Below are 17726 nucleotides of genomic sequence, written 5' to 3' on the forward strand. Positions count from 1 at the left end.
CCGCGTGTGGCGGTGCGAAGGGAGGCTGGCCCGGACGAGGGGCAGCGGAGTTTGGGAACCTCAGCCATGTTCTGTCAACGGGCTCTCGTGCTCTCCTAGGGCCTGAGGAGGACAACTCAGCCAACAAGGGCTGGCGCGGGGCTCAGCCAGCCTCCCTCTCCGCCCAGGAGCAGGAAAGTGAGCCCGGCGGTGGGACTGGTGATCAAGCCCGCGGTCGGGGCAGGGCGTTTCCTGCCTCCTTCGGAGAGCCCTTGGGGGGGGGGAGGTACCTTAGGAGGCGCGGCTGGCCGGCGGGCTGTGCTTAGAGAAGAAGCTCACACTCCCAGCTTCAACCGGAGCAGCCTGGATTTCAACCCCACCTTGCACTTCCTGCCTCCAACTGCGCTTCATCAACAGAAGTCTGCTGCTCGAAATAAAAGTTTGAGAATCACTTGTCTGGGGACGGGGCCATCGGAAGGGACGACAAGGAGCCTGTAGGTTTTGAAGATGAACCCAAAGAGGTAAGACCGCCGTGGGGCGGGCACCAAGCAGTCCTCGCCCCCAGCTTGCCCAGTGCAGGTTGTCGCCACACCTGCCTTCTCCATCATTCTGTAGCCAGGAGAGCCCCTCGCACGAAAGACACCCCCCTTGGGGGGTGGGAGGCCAGGGTCCAGGCGCCGCCGGCTCTCTGGCTGCTTTCCCTTTGAGATCTGCTGTGGCTCACGCGTGCCCAGTGCTACCTGAGCCGGCCGTCGGGTTTGACCGCGCCCAGCTCGGACTTGGGGTCAGGGCTGAAGGAGCTCCAGGCCGTGTGACTGCAGGTCTGCATGACAGGGCAGGCCGTGGGGCCCGCGGCGCAGACGTCCACCGCGGCCCACATCCCACCTACCAGCGAGTCCAGCCAGCGCTCCAGGCCTGCGCCGGTCGCGGCCGCGTTCCTCCGCGCCTGCTCCACCTGGGCAGGGCTGATGGGCAGACTGAGGACGGGGTTCAGGCTCTGGAAGCTCTGCTCCATGTAGGCGTTGCGCAGGGGCCCGCTGTGCAGCTTCAGGGCCGCCTCTGGAAGCCAAAGGGATGGGGTGGTCAGTGGGTCACAGAGTGGGGGCCTGCAGGGTGCCCTGCGCGGCACGGGGCAAGCTCATGAAGGTTCTCACCAGCCCCCTCCACATAGATGAGGAACCCGACCTGCACCAGCCACGAGCCTGCTTGGTGTAGGGCACGGTCCTCTCGTCTGATCACGTTAGTCCACACAGTCATGCAATGCATTTAAAGCACCCACTATGCGCAAGGCATTCATTCATGTCATAAAGATCTATTAAGTGCTGGGGCCTCTGGGTGGCTCAGTTGAGCGACTGACTCTTGGTTTCAGCTCTGTTCATGATCTCCCAGTTGGTGAGATCGAGTCCCACCTCAGGCTCTGTGATGACAGCGTGAAGCCTGCTTGGGACTCTCTTCCTCTCTCTGCTTCTCCATGACTTGTGCGTGCACACATGCTTGTACCTGCACAGACACACACACACACACACACTCTCAAACATTAACAGAAAAAGATCAAGTGCCCAGCTCCAGTCCTGGTGGTAGAATGAATCAGATAGTCAAGATTGCGACGCAGCAGAGGGACACTGATACTAAATAAATAAAGTCATTTTAGTCAGTAAGAAGCACCAAAATGGGACTAAACTGGGTGTGATTGCAGAGCGAGGGGTTGGCAAGCGTGGGCGCAACCTGGCCCCCCATGTATGACTGTAAATAAAGTTTCAGGAGAACACACCATGCCTCTGTGAATGTCTGTCTGTGGCTAATTCTGTGCTACTACCACAGCTGAGGAGAGACAGAGACCGCGTGCGGCCCGCCAAGCTGAATGTATTTACTGTCCAGCCCTTTACAGTCGAAGCCTGCTGCCCCAGGGCTGAGAGAGGGACAAGGTGTTTAGTTTGGATGAGGTGGGCAAGGGAGACCGCTCTGAGGTGACATCTGACTGCAGTGCTGGTTAAGGAGAAAGCAGCAGCCACATGCAGATGGTGGGAAAGAGAATTCTGAGCAGTGGCAACATGGAGCAGAAAGCCTCATTAAATGCCTTTCTGCAAATCACAGAGGTAAGGAGACTCGGAGCGGAGGTTTGAACAGAGGGCTGACGCTCTCTGGCTCTCCAAACAGCCCCGCTTCACCGAACACCAGAGTGTGCGTAACAGTCAGGATGCCTGGGTCTGAAGCCCCGTGGCCCACACGCCTGGCGTGCAGATTCTGATAGCAACACTGGGTACCTGGTTTCCTGGACATTAAAATAGGTCACGTACTTAGTACCTTTTGTGATGACTAAAAGTGTTGATTTCTGTTTAGTGCTTCAGATGGCACCTGGTATTAGCATCCAGAATACATAAAGAACTTCTACAACTCAACACCAAAAATTCCTCCAATAATCCAGTTAGAAATGGGCAGAAGACAGCCAACGGACACAGGAAAAGAGGTTCAATGACACTCATCCTGGGAGAAACGCGAATTAAAACCGCAATGAGGTGTCACCTCCCACCTGTCAGAATGGCTAGTAGAAAACACCAGCGGTGACCGGGATGTGGAGGAAACGGAAGCCTCAGGCACTACTGGTGGGCACGTGAGCTGGTGCGGCCACTGGGGCTAACAGTGTGGAGGCTCCTCAAAAAGTTAAAAATCGAGCTATCCTCCAGTCCAGCAATCACACTAGCAGGTATTTACCCAAAGAATATGAAAGCCCTCATTTGAAAACATACATGCACCCCTGTGTTTACTGCAGTGTTATTTACAATAGCCCCATTCTGGAAGCAGTCCAAGCATCCATTCACAGGTGAACGGATAAAGAAGCCACGGCAGGTACAGTGGTATATACACAGTGGAATATTAGTCACAAGGAAGAATGAAATCTTGCCCTTGGCAACAACGAGGATGGACTAGAGGATCTAATGCTAGGTGAAATAAGTCAGGGAAAGATAAATACCATACGATTTCCCTCATATGTGGAATTTAAGAGACAAAAAAGAAAAAAGAGCAACAACAACAAAAAAAACCAGACCGAACATACTGGTGGTTACCAGAGGTGAGGTGGGTGGGGGGTTAGAAGACTAGGCGATGAGGATTGAGAGTTCACGTATCGAGATGAGCACTGGGTATAGATTCGCTGAATCACTACACTGTGCACCTGGAACTATATAATACCACATGTTAATTACACTGGACTTAGAAAAAGAAAACGAGACAAAAGCAGGTGCACACGTGAACATACAAGGCAGATACTAAGTGCGTGGAGTTTAGGATAACTAGTTAGTGTTACTAGGACACAATCCTCTGACACTCACACAACCACAGGACGGGTGTTTTGATCCTCATTTTACAGATGGGGACCCAGGATCTGGGGTTCAATCCAGCACTGGCTGCTTCCAAAGCCTGTCGTCATGATACTCCGTTTGCAGCGCATCCAACTCACCGGAAGCTCTAAGACTGGTTTTTAAATTTTTAAATTGTATTTTCATCTGGAAGCCAATCTTTCAAAGACTGGGTGTCCCCATCTGTAAACTGGATTCTCATCCCTGCACCAGACCCCCAGGGCTGGCAAGAGGCTCAGGTACAAGTTCATATGCTCTGTGAACATCCGAGGGGGGCTGGTAGCTCCTGGGCCGTCCGCCTGAGAACAAAGCCTGTTCTCTCTCTAGCGGGTCCTGATCTGTCCGCTGGAGCCCCTCCGTGCCTCCACATCTGCAGAGCCGGTGGCAGGGAGATCCCTGAGCTGTTAAAGGGCAGGCAGGGCATGCCAAGTGAAAAGAGCAGCCAACAGACATCTGAACGCTAGGAACCCAATTTTGTGGGTGATGCAAAAAACCCTTATGAAAAACGAGGTTAATGTGGGGAAATGCTGTTACAGCATCCGCCCATGATGCTCGCCTCTATAATTAAATTTTCCTCAATTCCACCTCATCAGATTTCTTGAGATTACCAGGGACGCTTCAATAGCAAATTAGTCTTGATGAATCATTTTACAAACTGCTTTGCTCCCTCCCAACTTGGTGTTCCCTGTCACTGGAACATCATTAACAGACACAATTATGATGGGGTGTGTGTGTGTGGGGGCTGCTTCCACTGGGATAAAATGACCCCTGGGTCATCCTGGGCAGGGCTAGGAAGAGCCTTGCCATCCTCAGAAACTCTGAGGAGGAAAAAACTGGAACAATCAGAACCTAGGGAATGGCCCCAGGCTATTTTACTGAGGTGAGGAGGTAGACTCAGGACCGCTCCATTTTTGCATCTGGCAGGTGTATCTGGAGCAAAGAGAAGGCTATTTTTATCCCTCTCTTCTGCGTCTCACTTTGGGAACTCTCTGCGATGCTAGAGATGTGAACCTGATTAAGAGGGCCCTTGAGGGCCCTAAGTGGGTGGGCTCTGGCCCAGCTCCTTCTGGATGGGCCTGTTGCCTGCTTCCCAGGGGAGCTGGAGGGATCGGATTTCCTTCTCCAGAAAACATGAGGTCTCTGTCTTTCTGCTTCCTCAGCACAGAAACTTAGTAGAGGCCAACAGAGTTCACTTCTACACCCCCTTGGTTAGGATTCTAGGCACCCCCCTCCCCATGTCTGTCCCCCTCTCCTTGTGTCACTGGCTAAATGGCACCTGGCCCAGAACTCTGAGTTTAGCTAATAGGCTGTTGTGTGTGTTTGGCTTCTGGGTTTCTGATCTGTTAGATGTAGACCAACAATTTCAAATACTGAGACCCAGAAATTCTATTTCTAAGAATCTATTTCATGGATGTATCTGCATGGGCACAGACAATAGATTCAAGAGTCTTTGCAGCGTTATCTGTACCACCACTACCACCACCAGCACCAGCACCACCACCACAAAGTGTGTGTCCACCCATGGGGGAAAAGACGGATTGTGGGTCCTTCCAGTGGAGTGCAAGGCAGCTGGTAGCTTTATATTCCGTGACTCAAAGTCCAAAGAGCCAGTTTCATTACAGAGTGTATTACTCCAGTTTCGAAAACCAGCAGTGTGTTTGTGACTTATTTTGTGTTTGTGCTTTAGAAGCCTTGAGAAACCTCTAGAAGGATGAACACTGAAGTGTTGGCAGTGGTTACTCCACACGGAAGGGCTCAGTGGAGAGGAAGATGTTCCCAGTGATCAAAGGAGGAGGAGGAAGAACAGAAAAATAAAAGTAACTCTGGATAAGAACAGAAAAAGACGGGCATGTTAAGAGTCTGACATCCCTCTCTGTGCTCAGCGGGAACCACCATCACGATTCATATTAACGACTCATTTTCTCACAGCTTTTAAGGGACAGAGAATCCTGAAATAAAGTAGTTGTGGCTTGGCTTGCTTTTGAACTTGAAATGTATGCACTCTAATTATGACTCTTCTGTGGTATTTCCTCCTTAACATGCTGTTGTAGAGACTGATCCAGATCAATGCACAGAGTGGAGTTCCGCTGTCTGAACAGACCCCACGGGTTCATACGCCTGAATGTGGGCACCTGGACTGCTTCCGGTTTGCTGCCATTACGAACAGTTGGGCTCTACTTCTATGTCTGGAGGGCATACACCTTGGTCTGGGACTTCTGGGCAGTAGGTGGTGTGTGTTCAGCTATAACAGGAGATGCTATGCCATTTTCTAAACCCGTTTTATCACTGTGCCCTCCCCCCCACCCCAGCACAGCACTACATGGGCGGCCATTATCCTCCAGCCCTCTGCCATGATACTGTCCAGCCTTCGAACATTTCCCAACACAGTGGCATGAAGTGGGATCTCTTTCTGCCTTTAATTTGCATTGCTCTCATTATTCATGAGGCTGAGCACCTGTGTGTATGCATGTGGGCCATTTATGCCCTGTCCTCTTTTATTTTCCCCTTTCTCCTTTGTAGCAAAGGCCAGCAATCCTTTTCTCTAAAGGGCCAGATAGTCAATGTTTTTGGATTTGTGGGCCATGCAATCTGCGTCATAATTACTCAGTGCTGCCATTGTAGTCCAAAGGAAACCATAAACAGTATGTAAATGACTGGCTGTGGCTCCGTCCCAATAAAACTTTATTTAAAAAACAGGGAGCGGGCCAGATTTAGTCCCTGGCTTGTTTGATTTATGGGACTTCCTTACATATGCTGAATGTACCTTTTTTTTCTTATGTGTAGCAAATTTTTTTTACTAGATGTAGTGTCTTTTCATCTAGTATATCATACTTTTGATGAAAAGAATTTCCTATTTTAATTACTATTTTTAAAAGTGAGTAAGATTTGCTGGAACTCAGAATCTGCCTGGGTTTATTTCCCATCTTATTTTGAATATGATCAGGACTTTCTGGGAGTCCAGTGGGAGAGCATCTAATAATTAGGTACCTGATACACAGATGACCTCATCTCAGTGTGCAGGTAGGAAATTGTCTTGCATAAAAGCAGGGAAAATGCAGAGCCGAGAGCCTGGTCTCCAAGGCCCCACATCGGAGCAGCACAGCCTGCTTGGGAAGACCCAAGAGACGCCCAGGATGGGGCATTTCCCCCCGCAGAGACACTGGGAGCACTTACCTGGTTTGATGGGCTGCCTATTTGAGAAGGTCAGAGGTGCAACGAGGAATTTGGTCTCTGCAACTGGCACCCAGTGGTGAAGGATTTTCACTGTCCAGACCCCAGGCCGCAGGGGCAAGTTCAAAGGGGGCTTGTAGTGAGTGAATTCGGCAGTGGATTCAATCAGGATGTCGTAGGTGGCTGCGATGATGTTGACAGGATCCACCCAGATGACAGTCACAGTGACATTGGGGCCCTTCCCCCATTTCTGCATGCCCACCGGCTCATCCATGGGCCCCAGGAGACCCCCAAAGTTGCGAAAGAGCCGCTCCTTGGCATCCCAGTCGGTGCCGACCTGAAACAGAGAAGAGTCCTGAAATCACAGAGCCTGACTTAGGATACAGGGTCCCAGAGAGGTCTACGATCCTGCTTGTTGGGCTCCATATACCCATTTTACAGATGAGGAAATGGAAGCTCCCAGTAGGTCACCTGCTCAAGACTGCACAAGTGGTAGTAAGCAGAAGATTTGAGATTTGGACCCGGTCTGTGGTCTGTTCATTAAACCCCTGGGCCTCCCATGCCTCATACAGGAAAGTAAACACGCAGCATGACTGAACAAATCCATGCCTGGGGCAGGCCGTCCCGAGGACACGTACGCCCCACCATGCAGCAGGCATGGGTGGTTTCCACTCTGCTTCTCTGTCTTCTAGACCAGGCACCTCCATTTAGTACGATGTTCTGAACACGATGGAGCTCAGGTTTCCGAGCTGCTCGATCACAAGCTGGGAAAACGGAGGGTCTCTCAGCCTCGCCTAGCGCCGGCAGGAGCTCGCATGGCTTTCCTAGGAAGAGACAGCTGTGGCCTCCCTCACGCACTCAGAGCTGGACCTTAGGGGAGGAGGTGGCTGTGACACCCATCCTTCCTGCCAGCCAGCTGGTGTCTGTGTGGCTCTGACGTGCCAGGGGCCTGCTCTTGGGCTTCCCCCCCCCACTTCTGCCTCCTGCCATTTGTTCCTGAGCTGCTCGCCAGGAAGAGCCTGTGAACTGTCCTCTCACGAGCCCCCTGGGCTCTCCCGGCGCCTGGCACCATGCTTGGCGCACAACAGGTGTCCATGTCTGGTTACTCTCTGTCTAATCAATGAGTGACTGACTTCACAAAGAAACGAACGGACTACATGGATCCCTGATACTGAGCCCTGTTACTATTTCAAATCAACTTAAATGAGGGGTCTTCTGCTCCCCCAGGAGGTTTAATTGTGTTTTTGAGGACACAGCATGTGGGTACGTTGCTAGCAGATAATGAGCACACTGTAAGGCCTGCCTGTTTCTGTGGTCTTTCCATGACCAGCATCTCGGATGCGTGTGTGCAGGTCGGGGTACAGGTGCGGGACTTCACATCGGCACCCGGAGAAGCTAGCTCGTGTGCAGTGCTGCATACTTTCTCTAAGACGCACAGCTCTGTGGCCCGTGCTTACCGAGAGCTTACCTTGGGATGAGTATAATGCTGAGTACGCCAACGCACTGACTTGAGTCTCTCCGCTCCATGAAGAGGACACCCCGTCATTATCCTCATTTTACAAAGAGAAAACTGAGGCTCAGGACACTGAGGTCACTCATGGTCAGTGAGGGGCAGAGCCAACACGGGGGCCCAGGAAGTCCAACCCCAGAGGCTGTCTGTTCTTATCCACTCTTCTGTGTTGCCTGTCATTCACTCACTCACTCATTCCTAAGTTCACTCGACACATATGTGCCGGACGCCTGCTGTGTACCAGGGACACACGCTCCCACAGCCTGTTCCCGGGGTCCGTCTTTAGACCAGAGCCTAGGGACAGGCTGAGGAGCTGTCCTATGGGCAGCACAGGGAGTGACTGCTGTGGCACTTCGGCAGGGGTGCTGGCCCCCCAGACTGAGGAGACGAGGCACCCTCTGCTGCCCCGTGGGGCAACTTCCCCTGAGGCCCTGCTATGGCTCAGTGGCTGGAACACAGCAGAAGGAAGCCGATCCCACTTACTGAAGAAATGAATGAGCAGGATCCCAGCCAGCCTCCAAGTCTTGAGACTTTTTCTAAAGGAACCCCAATCCTGCTTCTTTCCCTACGTTCAACCTCAGTATTCTCCCCTCCAGGCTCATCCCCACCCTGTGAGGTAGAGCCCCTTTCCATCTGGCTTCATCTCTACCCCTCGCCCTCCCCGCCACTCACCCCTGCTCCAGGACACCTGGATGACCCTCGGCGCCTCTGTGAGGAGGGCTGTCTCTCATCTCTGACCTTTCCTTTGTTCCTGGCCCTCTGGCTGCAATCCCCTTCCTTCCTTTCCGCACGTCATCCTGTTCTCCCTCCTCACGCAGAGCTCTGCCGAGGCGTCAGCTCTACGCAGAAGCCGTCCCAGTTGGACGCACCACCCAGCTGCTTCTCCAGTGTTTTCTTGTTAAATGTTTACTTTGATAGAGCGAACAAGCACGGGCGGAGGAAGGGGAAGGACAGAGACAGAGGGGGGACAGAGGGGCTGAAGCGGGCTCTGTGCGGACGGCAGAGAGCCCAATGTGGGGCTCTAACTCCTGAGCCATGAGATCGTGACCTGAGCAAAGTCCGATGCTTCACCAGCAGACCACCCAGTGCCCCACGGTGCTCCTCTAAGTGTTTGCCCATCTCAGTTTTTGTTTTATTTTACAACTTTTAAAACTGCGTCTCTTTCCTTAGCTCCAGACTGTCCACTCCATGAGGAGAGGGGCTGGATCTCTGGTGCCTAAAGCAGTGCTGAGCACATGGTGGTGCTGTCTGTCTTTCCCCCTCACCCATCCATCCTCTGTCCACGTCATGAATAAGTAGGGGCCACACACGTGGCTGTCTCTGCACGCCCGGCCCCGTACATGCTGGCTTTCCCACAGACACTAACAAATGGATGAGTGGTCACCAAATTGTTGGGGTCCTACTTAAGGAAGGGGTTTGTGACCATTTAGGGCAGTGTGGGGACACTCCACGCTGGCATCCTTGGATTCCCCAAAGAAAGGGGGCATGAGTTCTCTCAAGTCTTGCTAAAACCAAGACCGCCCAGATGAAGATCTGGAGAGCAGCTGTCAGCGGAGAAGCTGGGTCCCATATCCAGTCCTAGAAGAGTGAGCGGAAGGCTGGCCGCCGTCCCCAAGAACGAGCGGGGCTGGGGCTGCCTGAGATGGAGCCCCACTGCCATCACTACCCCTGGTGCTTCAAGGTCTTCCCACAGACTCACTGTGCAGGCCCACAAACACCACACAGTGATCACTACGCAAATTTAAGTGCATGATCAAGTTCAACATATGGCTCCCCAACTTCAAACCCACTAAAGACTTCTCGCTGCATTTAAAATACAATCTGAGCCTTCCTTCCAGGGCCTTCAAGCCCCCTGATGATCTGCCCCATTCCTTCTGAAACCTCCCTTCCACCCCTCTCCCTCTCCCTCTGCTCTGGTCACACTGGCCTTGCTGCTCCTTATGTGTACCAAGCTCCTTCCTGGAGCCTCAGGGCCTTTGCACACACATGCTCTTCTCTCTGCTTGGAATGCTCCATGTCTCCCAATGGATGGTTCTTTTCTATAGTATTCTGCTCTGCAGTAATCTCCTTAGAGAAGCTTTCCCGCATGAACCATCCCATTGAAAGTGGTCCCCGTCGGCCTCTCAGTCCTCCGCAAGGACATGAATGAAGTTTTATGTTCTTTAGCTGAAATGTTTTTCTTCATTTATTTGCTCACTCATAGGCTCACTTACCCACCCAACTGCAATTCCATGACAACAAGAACCTGGACTGTCTAGTTCCCCACGGGCTCTCTGCACCTAGTACACTGTCCACGTGGTGACCGCTAAAGGAATGAGCCTCTTTTCTGCTGGCCACCGCACGGCACTACCATGGATGGAGACATCACTCTGGCTGCCCGCCAGCAACGGTCCCCTGCTCTGAGCCAGGCCCTGCTCAGAGCCCTGGGGCTGTGCCGCTGCGAGGGGGCTTCCTTACTGTTCTCCCCTTTCTTCTTGTCCAGTTTTATACTGTTTGCCTTAAAAATTATTAGGACTTCAGGAAAAAATTCAATACAAAATGCGGGTCCCCGGCCTCACACGCTGGCACTCTGCCAGAGGTCATGGTGGTTCTCACATCAAGGTTACCAGCCCTAGGGTAGAAACTCTCACCAATCACTAGCCACTGAGTGGCCAACCTCATCTGTCACTGCCAGAAGTGCCCAGTTACTCACAGGCAGGCTGATAAACAGGGAGAGCCCGGCCACCAGGCATCCATCTCGTTAATGGGACGTTAATGTCTTCAATTGGCCGCCAGGGCCCCCAGCGCAGAATCCAACTGGGGCAGTGTCTAATTGCCCCCTGACGCCCGTAATTTATGGAGTCGGCTTCCACGGCAGCTTGAAGCCAGCCAATCCATTTGGATCCTTAATTGAAAATGGCGGCTTAACACAAAACCCCACGCAGTAGGGCACAGCTCGGCAGGGTGGGCCACCGGCTGCCAGCAGGGGACAGGCAGGGACAATGTAAGCAGGTGGGTTCCTTCCCGCCCACTCCCGCCCACTCCCAGCCCTTCAAGCTACTCCGTATTCTAAAACCAGACTCTCCATCGCTAACCCAGCAGCCCGGCTCACTGGGACCGCTCAACTCCAGGGGTGAGTCACATTCTCCGGCTCCTTGCTGACAGGCGGAAGGCAGAAATCAGGTGCTGGAGTTTTGCGTGGGCGACCCTCACCACACTGGGTCGTGCTTCCTTTCCTCAGGCATCCCCTACCCAAGTGCATGCCCTCCTTCATTAAGACATCATATTTAGCACCTACCAATGCTGGATGCAGGGAGCACAGTCCCAGCTTTCTTGAGGACAATCAGCAAGTGATCAGAGAAACCAACAAGATGATTTTAAATGCTAAGTGCTAAGAAAAGGAAACAATAAAATAGGTACGTGTCAAGTGGAGAATTTACTCTTGTGGCCTACGGAGGAGGGAGGGAGGGACGGCTTCTCTGATGGTTCACCATTGGGATGCAGATCACAATGACAAAAAAATAAATAAAAAATAAAAAAAGCTACCCCGTGAAAACCTGGGGGCAAGTATTCTAGGCAGGCAGAAGGGCAAGCAGAGGAGAGTGATGCCTGAGGAGGCTGGAGACACGGGGGCCAGACCGGGCCTGCGGGTATGGCTGATGTTAGAGGGGTGGTGCTGGGCAAACAAAAACTAAAACTGCATCCCATGGATCCATGTACCCACACATCTGTCTGTCTCTCCAGTGGCCCACCTGCCCATCCATCCGTCTACCCAGGTGTCCATCACGTGTGTAGCCAGCCAGCCACTCGTTCACTCACTGACTGATTTGAATCAAGCCCCGTGTTAGGAACTAGGGAGATGAAAAGACCTTTAAGTGTGAGAGATGCGGCCAGAGACACCTGGGCTAAATTTTGAGCTCTACCACCCACTTCCTAGCTGTGATCCAGAAAGTTCTTGGCCCTCCATCGGCCTCAGTTTTCCAGTCTGTAAAAGGAGACTAATGCCATCAATTCATTACAATACCTATTGCTGATATAGGTTTAAGCGGCGTCACCGGGTAGGATGAAAAATTAAGAGGAGTATAGACTGTACTGTAAAAGAAAAACGCAGACCAAGGTTTCAGGTCCGTTTGGTCTGCTGATACTGGCCGCTCTGTCCCTCTCCTCCTTCCCTGTTTAGGAGGCCAGCTCCAGTGCTCGGGGCTGGAAGACCTTCTCTGGGTACAGCGTGAGCTATCTTCTGGGCTCTCCAAGTCCCCTTCTCTTCCACCTCCATCCACAAGTGCCAGACTGGGAAACAGAACCCCGCAGGGGGCCCATGCAAGACAACGAAGCGTGACAGTGTCTGGACTCTTACCTCAGAAAACTGGAGCCTCCTGAAGTCACTGGGTGGACTTGCAATCTTGAAGACTTTCTTTGGCATCACCCACGTCTCCAGGGTCTCGAGTTTGCTCACGGCCAGATTGGTCGCGTGATGCTTGATCAGAAAGCCCTGGAAGCGGTCAGCAAGGAAGTAGAGGTGGACGGAGGCTGGGTGGCCCATTGGGTAGTACCTGTAACACATACACACTCTTGCACCGGCTCACGCGGTAGGTGAGCCGCGCATATGCCGGTGCCGTTCCAAAAACAGGCCCCGTTTTACACAGGGCAGACCACGGCTCTTTGCACCATCCGGAAAGCTGCTCCCTGTGTATCTCGGGTCCCAATAACCATAAACGGCTGCTTGGCTGATTATAAATGTAAAAGATGCTGACTGTACAAAAGCACAATAAAGAAAATAAACATTATTACGTTTGATGCTTCTTCCCATAGAGGATTTATTGACCTTCTGCTGCTCGGTGCCAGGAAGTGACAACGGTGTGCCGGCGGTGCCATACTGATGTATTTCCCTTCAGCCTCATTTTCTATGCATATATTTGCATAAATCTGACATACTCGGGGTCATAACATACATTCTGCTTATATCCTGCTTTTGCTTCATAGTATCACCCAAGCATTATCCCACGCAGTTTTTTTTGGGGGGGGGGGCATCTCTCTCTCTCATCTCCAACAGTCTCTTTATGTGTGCTGTTCCACTTTATCAGAAAGGTTGTGCTGATTTACTCTCCCACTGTTCTTCTCCAATAGCACTGGGTATTATCCCTAAAAATGGTTGCCGATCTGAGATACGTACATGCTCATGAATAGGGAGTGCCTTAAGACACATGCCTTTGATACTCAAAGTCTTGCCAGCTGAAAGGGGTAGGGAATTTAAGCAGAGGTATCCCGAGGAGTCGGGGAGAGGGGTGCAGAGAAAGGAGAGTTGTGGACAGTTCAGCTCTTTGTCCTTATGCGTGAAATAAAAGCTGTCAGCTACTGCGATGTGTACACTGCATAGCACTCAGGAGGTGCGCTGGCCTCTCGGAACAGCATTCCACAAATCATTGCCCCCGCCTTGGCCTTCCTTCCCTCTGGGGGAAGAAAGCACGAGTTTAGGTCTTGATGTCCAATTATAATGGTCAGGGAAGCTGCCTTCCTGTGTTTAGGCATCTCCCAAAGTCCTGTCTTGTTACTGGGATGCTGCAGGGGCTCTGAGAAAAAAAAGCCTGCACTGTCTTGGGATTACCAGTCGGGCATCTCAGGCTGATGCAAACCTTGGGTCTGGATGCTGGGAGCCACGCCCCCCCACCCCCCCACCACGTTGCAGAACTTTCCGCCATGACGGGAATGCTTCTCACCTCTGCTGTCCAATACAGTAGCAGCCAGCCACCTGTGACTCCTGAGCACGAGAAACGAGGCTAGTGTGACTAAGGAGCTGAAGTCCGAGTTTTAGTTAATTTAAATGTGACTGCTCGCCTGTGGCCGGTGGCCACTGTGGAGGGCACAGGGTTGTGGAGGGGTCTTGTGCCAGCCTGCATTGATGTCCCCAGCCCTTCACCCCGCCCATCTCCACGTCCTTTTCCATTTGACTCTGTGTGTCTCCCCGCACCAGTGAGCCAGTCCAGTTCTCCGTCTTGAACATGCTTTGGCCAGTGGGGTGTGGTAGAAGGGGTGCCATACCAGTTCTGGGCCAGAGCCTCAGAAGTCTCGCGCATTTCTACTTGCTGTTCTTGCTCTTTTGTGACTACCCTGAGAGCACGCCTGAGCTCACTTGCCAGGGCATGAGGCACACAGAGCAAGAGCAGGGCCATCCCCATCGTCCCAGCTGAAACCATCCTAAATCTGATGACAACTCTCGCCTGCGAGCAACAGAGTCCCACGCCCGAGCTGCAGCTGGCTGTAGGTGTGGGAGAGACACCGGCTCTGACCGGGAGAACCGCCCAGCTGACCCACAAACTTGAGCGCCGTGTCAGTGCTGATCAGTTCAAAACACTGCTTTGGGACCTGTTTGTTACGCGGCATCATTGTGATAGATACTCTGTGTTTGTTCTGTCAGATGGGTGGGGTCAGTGAGGGTGGATGGAAAGTAGGAGAGCTTGTCCTGGGGGTCGAGAGATAAAAGTGGTTCCAGAAGGGAGTGGTCAGTGGTACTGGGGGCTGCTAAGAGGTCAAGTAAATGGCCATGGTCAAGCACCTAGAGACCCAGGAGTCAGTCTGCCTGCTTGCCGCCCCCACCTTCTGTCAAGAAGTCCTGCTGTTCCCACCTGAATCCATCCTCTCTTCTTGTGCACAGCTGGCATTGTAATCCAAGCTACCATTCTGCCTTACTTGACCCTTTCCAGGAGCTTCCTTGCTTGTTCTTTCCTACTTTGTCCAGTGTAACCGACTTTTAGTAGCCATATCCACTGTCTATTGCTTAGATACCACAGGCGGTTTGCTTGATGCCTGTGAGAAAATCCGGCCTCCTCACATGGCCTATACGGTCCTGCCTCTGCTTCTAGCCTCATTTTGTTTTCCTTTGCCCCACCCCCCACCTTCTAGCCACATGGATTCTTTATTTTGGATTCTTGAACATGCTAAGCTCGTTTTTACCTGAGGGCCTTTGCACAGGATAAACTTTTTCCTGGGGGTGCTCTCCTCCTGTTATGTTGCATGTCTGGCTCTGTATTCCCATTCTGCACAAATGTCAGCACCTCAGAGAGGTCTTGCTTGTCCAATGAATCTTAGGTCACCAACTCATTGCTACCATGTGGCTTTTCCTTCATCCTCAGCAGAGCCTTTATTCACTCTTACTGGTCCTTTGTTAGATTTGAAGTACGGTCTTTACACTAGAATGGGAAAGCTTTGAGCTCAGGGGCCTGGTCTGTCTGGGTCACAGCTGAGTGCACCATGCCTAACATAGCCTGACACATGGGAGATGTGTCATGTTGTTGCATGTTGACTGAGTGAAAATTCTAGAAGGATTTTCTTTTGAACCTTTTGCTTCTCAGGTGCCTCTAGGGTACATGTGACCCAGGACTGAAAACAAAGTCCTGTGACACCTCCTCTTGACTGTATATGGCATTTAAGCAATCAAAACTAAGACAAGGGGCGCCAGGGTGGCTCGGTCGGTAAGTGTCTGACTCTGGCTCAGGCATGATATCACGGTTTGCAAGTTCAAGCCCTGCGTCGGGCTCTGTGCTGACACCTCAGAGCCTGAAACCTGCTTCGGATTCTGTGTCTCCCTCTCTCTCTCTGCTCCTCCCCTGTTCACACTCTGTCTCTCTCAAAAGTAAATACACATTAAAAAAACTAAGAGAAGTAGTTTTAATTAGGTGCAACACAATATGCAAGATACGCGATACAACCCAGAGGGTGCCACAGAAGCATCCCATGTGGCCCAAAGGTGTTTTTCTTATTTAAACAAGGTGGGCATTGAAAAAAATTAGACTCCCTCAAAAATCTGGATTTCTAATTTTTCTTGAAATATCAGGACACTGGGTGGCAACTTCAAGTCTACAATTCCCAGAGGGCAAGAATGTGCTGGCATTCAGTGACAGGGCCCACGGGTGCTCCAGACTGGCATGGTCAGCCCACCCCGCGGGGGCTGGCGCTGACTGCCACCTGCTATCTGTCTGGCCCTGGGGAGCATTTAGATTTGAGCACCTGTATTAAAATACTGACATCTTTATCTCTGGAGGGTGGCTCAAAAGGAAACTTTATTTATTTATTTTTTTGTTCTCTCAATTTGCCATTTCAAAAATTTCTGCGATGAACATGTGTCATTTTATAATGAGAAAAAAAAATCAATAAACATTACTTTTATGAAAGGTTATGCTATAGACTGAAAGGACAATTTGCATTAAATGCCCAGAGGAAACGAGACTCTGAAACAAGGTTTCACTTGCTATTTCCCCAGACACCCCACAGGCAGGAATTCATTCTCTGTTGCCTTTTGGGATAAGGGTCCTTTGTCCTGATTTATTTGCAGGCGCACATCCATAAATATATCTGCTTTGCCCACAGCAAGGCACAATGGTTCTATTATAATAAAAAATGAGATAGAAGCCAAAGGATTCTAGGCCAGAGGCAACTTGATGGCTTGTTTAATCCCCAAACAAATACCAGGAGAATATTTCGACAACCCTAAATAAATTGGGGGTGTCTTTTGGAATTTCGTCTAAGGTCATTTACCTTATAAATTCCATCAAGTCTGGGATTAAAACTATCCTCGAACAATATTCGCCTCCCCAGAGTCAGGCACCGAGTCAGTCACCTACGGGGATGCACGTGGTGGCTCTGCTGGCAGGGATCTGGCCCCAAACAAGCAGGAGGGGAAAGACACTGGTGATGACCTTGACCTGGGGCACTGCAGCTATCAACATGGGAGCGTTGGAGGGACGTCTGAGCTACTGTCAGCTTAGGGAGGGGTGGGGCTCTTGGGGGAGCCCCTGATGAGCTTCACAGAGGCCCAGGAGCTGATCTTCAAAGACTGGGGAAGAGTGTGCTGCACAGGGCACGGGGAGGCGCTGAGCACAGGGAAACACAGAGAGCCAAGGAGCAAGCGGTTCATACCCGCTATGAAGTGTGCAGCTCCCACACCGGGCTCAGTGTTGACTGCTTTTGGCAGCTTCATGATAACGGCAACTGAGATACAGACAGTGACATGCGTACTTACTGAGCGCTTAGCACGTAAAGCACTTAAAATGGTGATAATGGTGACACGTAGCTCAGGAGGCAGTGTTTGAAGATGAGCTCCGTTAAAACTCACACCACCTTATTGATACTATGTGCATCTTATAGACGAAGAAGCTGAGGCAGAGAGATTAATGACTTGTCCAAGGTCAAGAGGTATGAAGTGCAGTTCTGGGCTCCCAACCCAGGCTGGTCTCCCTTCAAACTCCATCAGAGCTCGTGGGGAGAGGAGAGGCGAAGTCTGAGGCCAGGAGGAGAGAACAGAACCGTCTGCTAAAGCCCAGCTGGCTCTGCACCAGGCCCGGGGCTGACACTCCCATGTATGCAGGCGTTTAGGGAACAAAAGAGTTCTTCTTTCTTCTCTTCTTCTGCTCCCCACAAAGGGGAAGAGCGAGGCATGGAGGGACACCGGGGAGGCCTCAGTGTAGACAGACTGTTGTTCCCCACCCAAAAAAATGTTTTCTCTTTGTAGTTAAAAGGGGGAGGTGCGATGAGGAAGAGAACGGAGAACAACAAAGAGAGGGAAAGTGATTAAAAGCACTTTTGGGAATCCATCCTAAGGAAGTCATCACAAAAGGAAAAAAAAGAAAAACAGAGGCTTTCTGCACAGTCACCCGAACATTATTTACAATGGTCCGTTACTGCCAATGCAACAAGAAAGGGCGGGATTAGGCAACTCTGGAATTTCGACTCAATGG

General features: G+C 51.5%; 1 protein-coding gene across 2 annotated transcripts in view; it reads right to left on the reverse strand.

Moving 5' to 3' along the window:
- Nucleotides 1–327: 327 nt before the first annotated feature.
- Nucleotides 328–17726, reverse strand: part of XYLT1 (xylosyltransferase 1) — a 302097-nt gene continuing 284698 nt past the window's right edge. For both annotated transcript variants that reach the window (XM_039218878.1, XM_039218879.1), the window contains 3 exons: nucleotides 12353–12548; nucleotides 6510–6843; nucleotides 328–1038 (listed from right to left, as the gene is read on the reverse strand). In XM_039218878.1, coding sequence (XP_039074809.1) covers nucleotides 716–1038; nucleotides 6510–6843; nucleotides 12353–12548 — 853 coding nt within the window. In that variant the 3' untranslated portion in view covers nucleotides 328–715. The remainder of the gene's footprint in view (nucleotides 1039–6509; nucleotides 6844–12352; nucleotides 12549–17726) is intronic.

The sequence above is a fragment of the Hyaena hyaena genome, unplaced genomic scaffold, assembly GCF_003009895.1.
Source record: "Hyaena hyaena isolate Hyena2069 unplaced genomic scaffold, ASM300989v1 scaffold_781, whole genome shotgun sequence".
NCBI classification, from domain to species: Eukaryota; Metazoa; Chordata; class Mammalia; order Carnivora; family Hyaenidae; genus Hyaena; species Hyaena hyaena.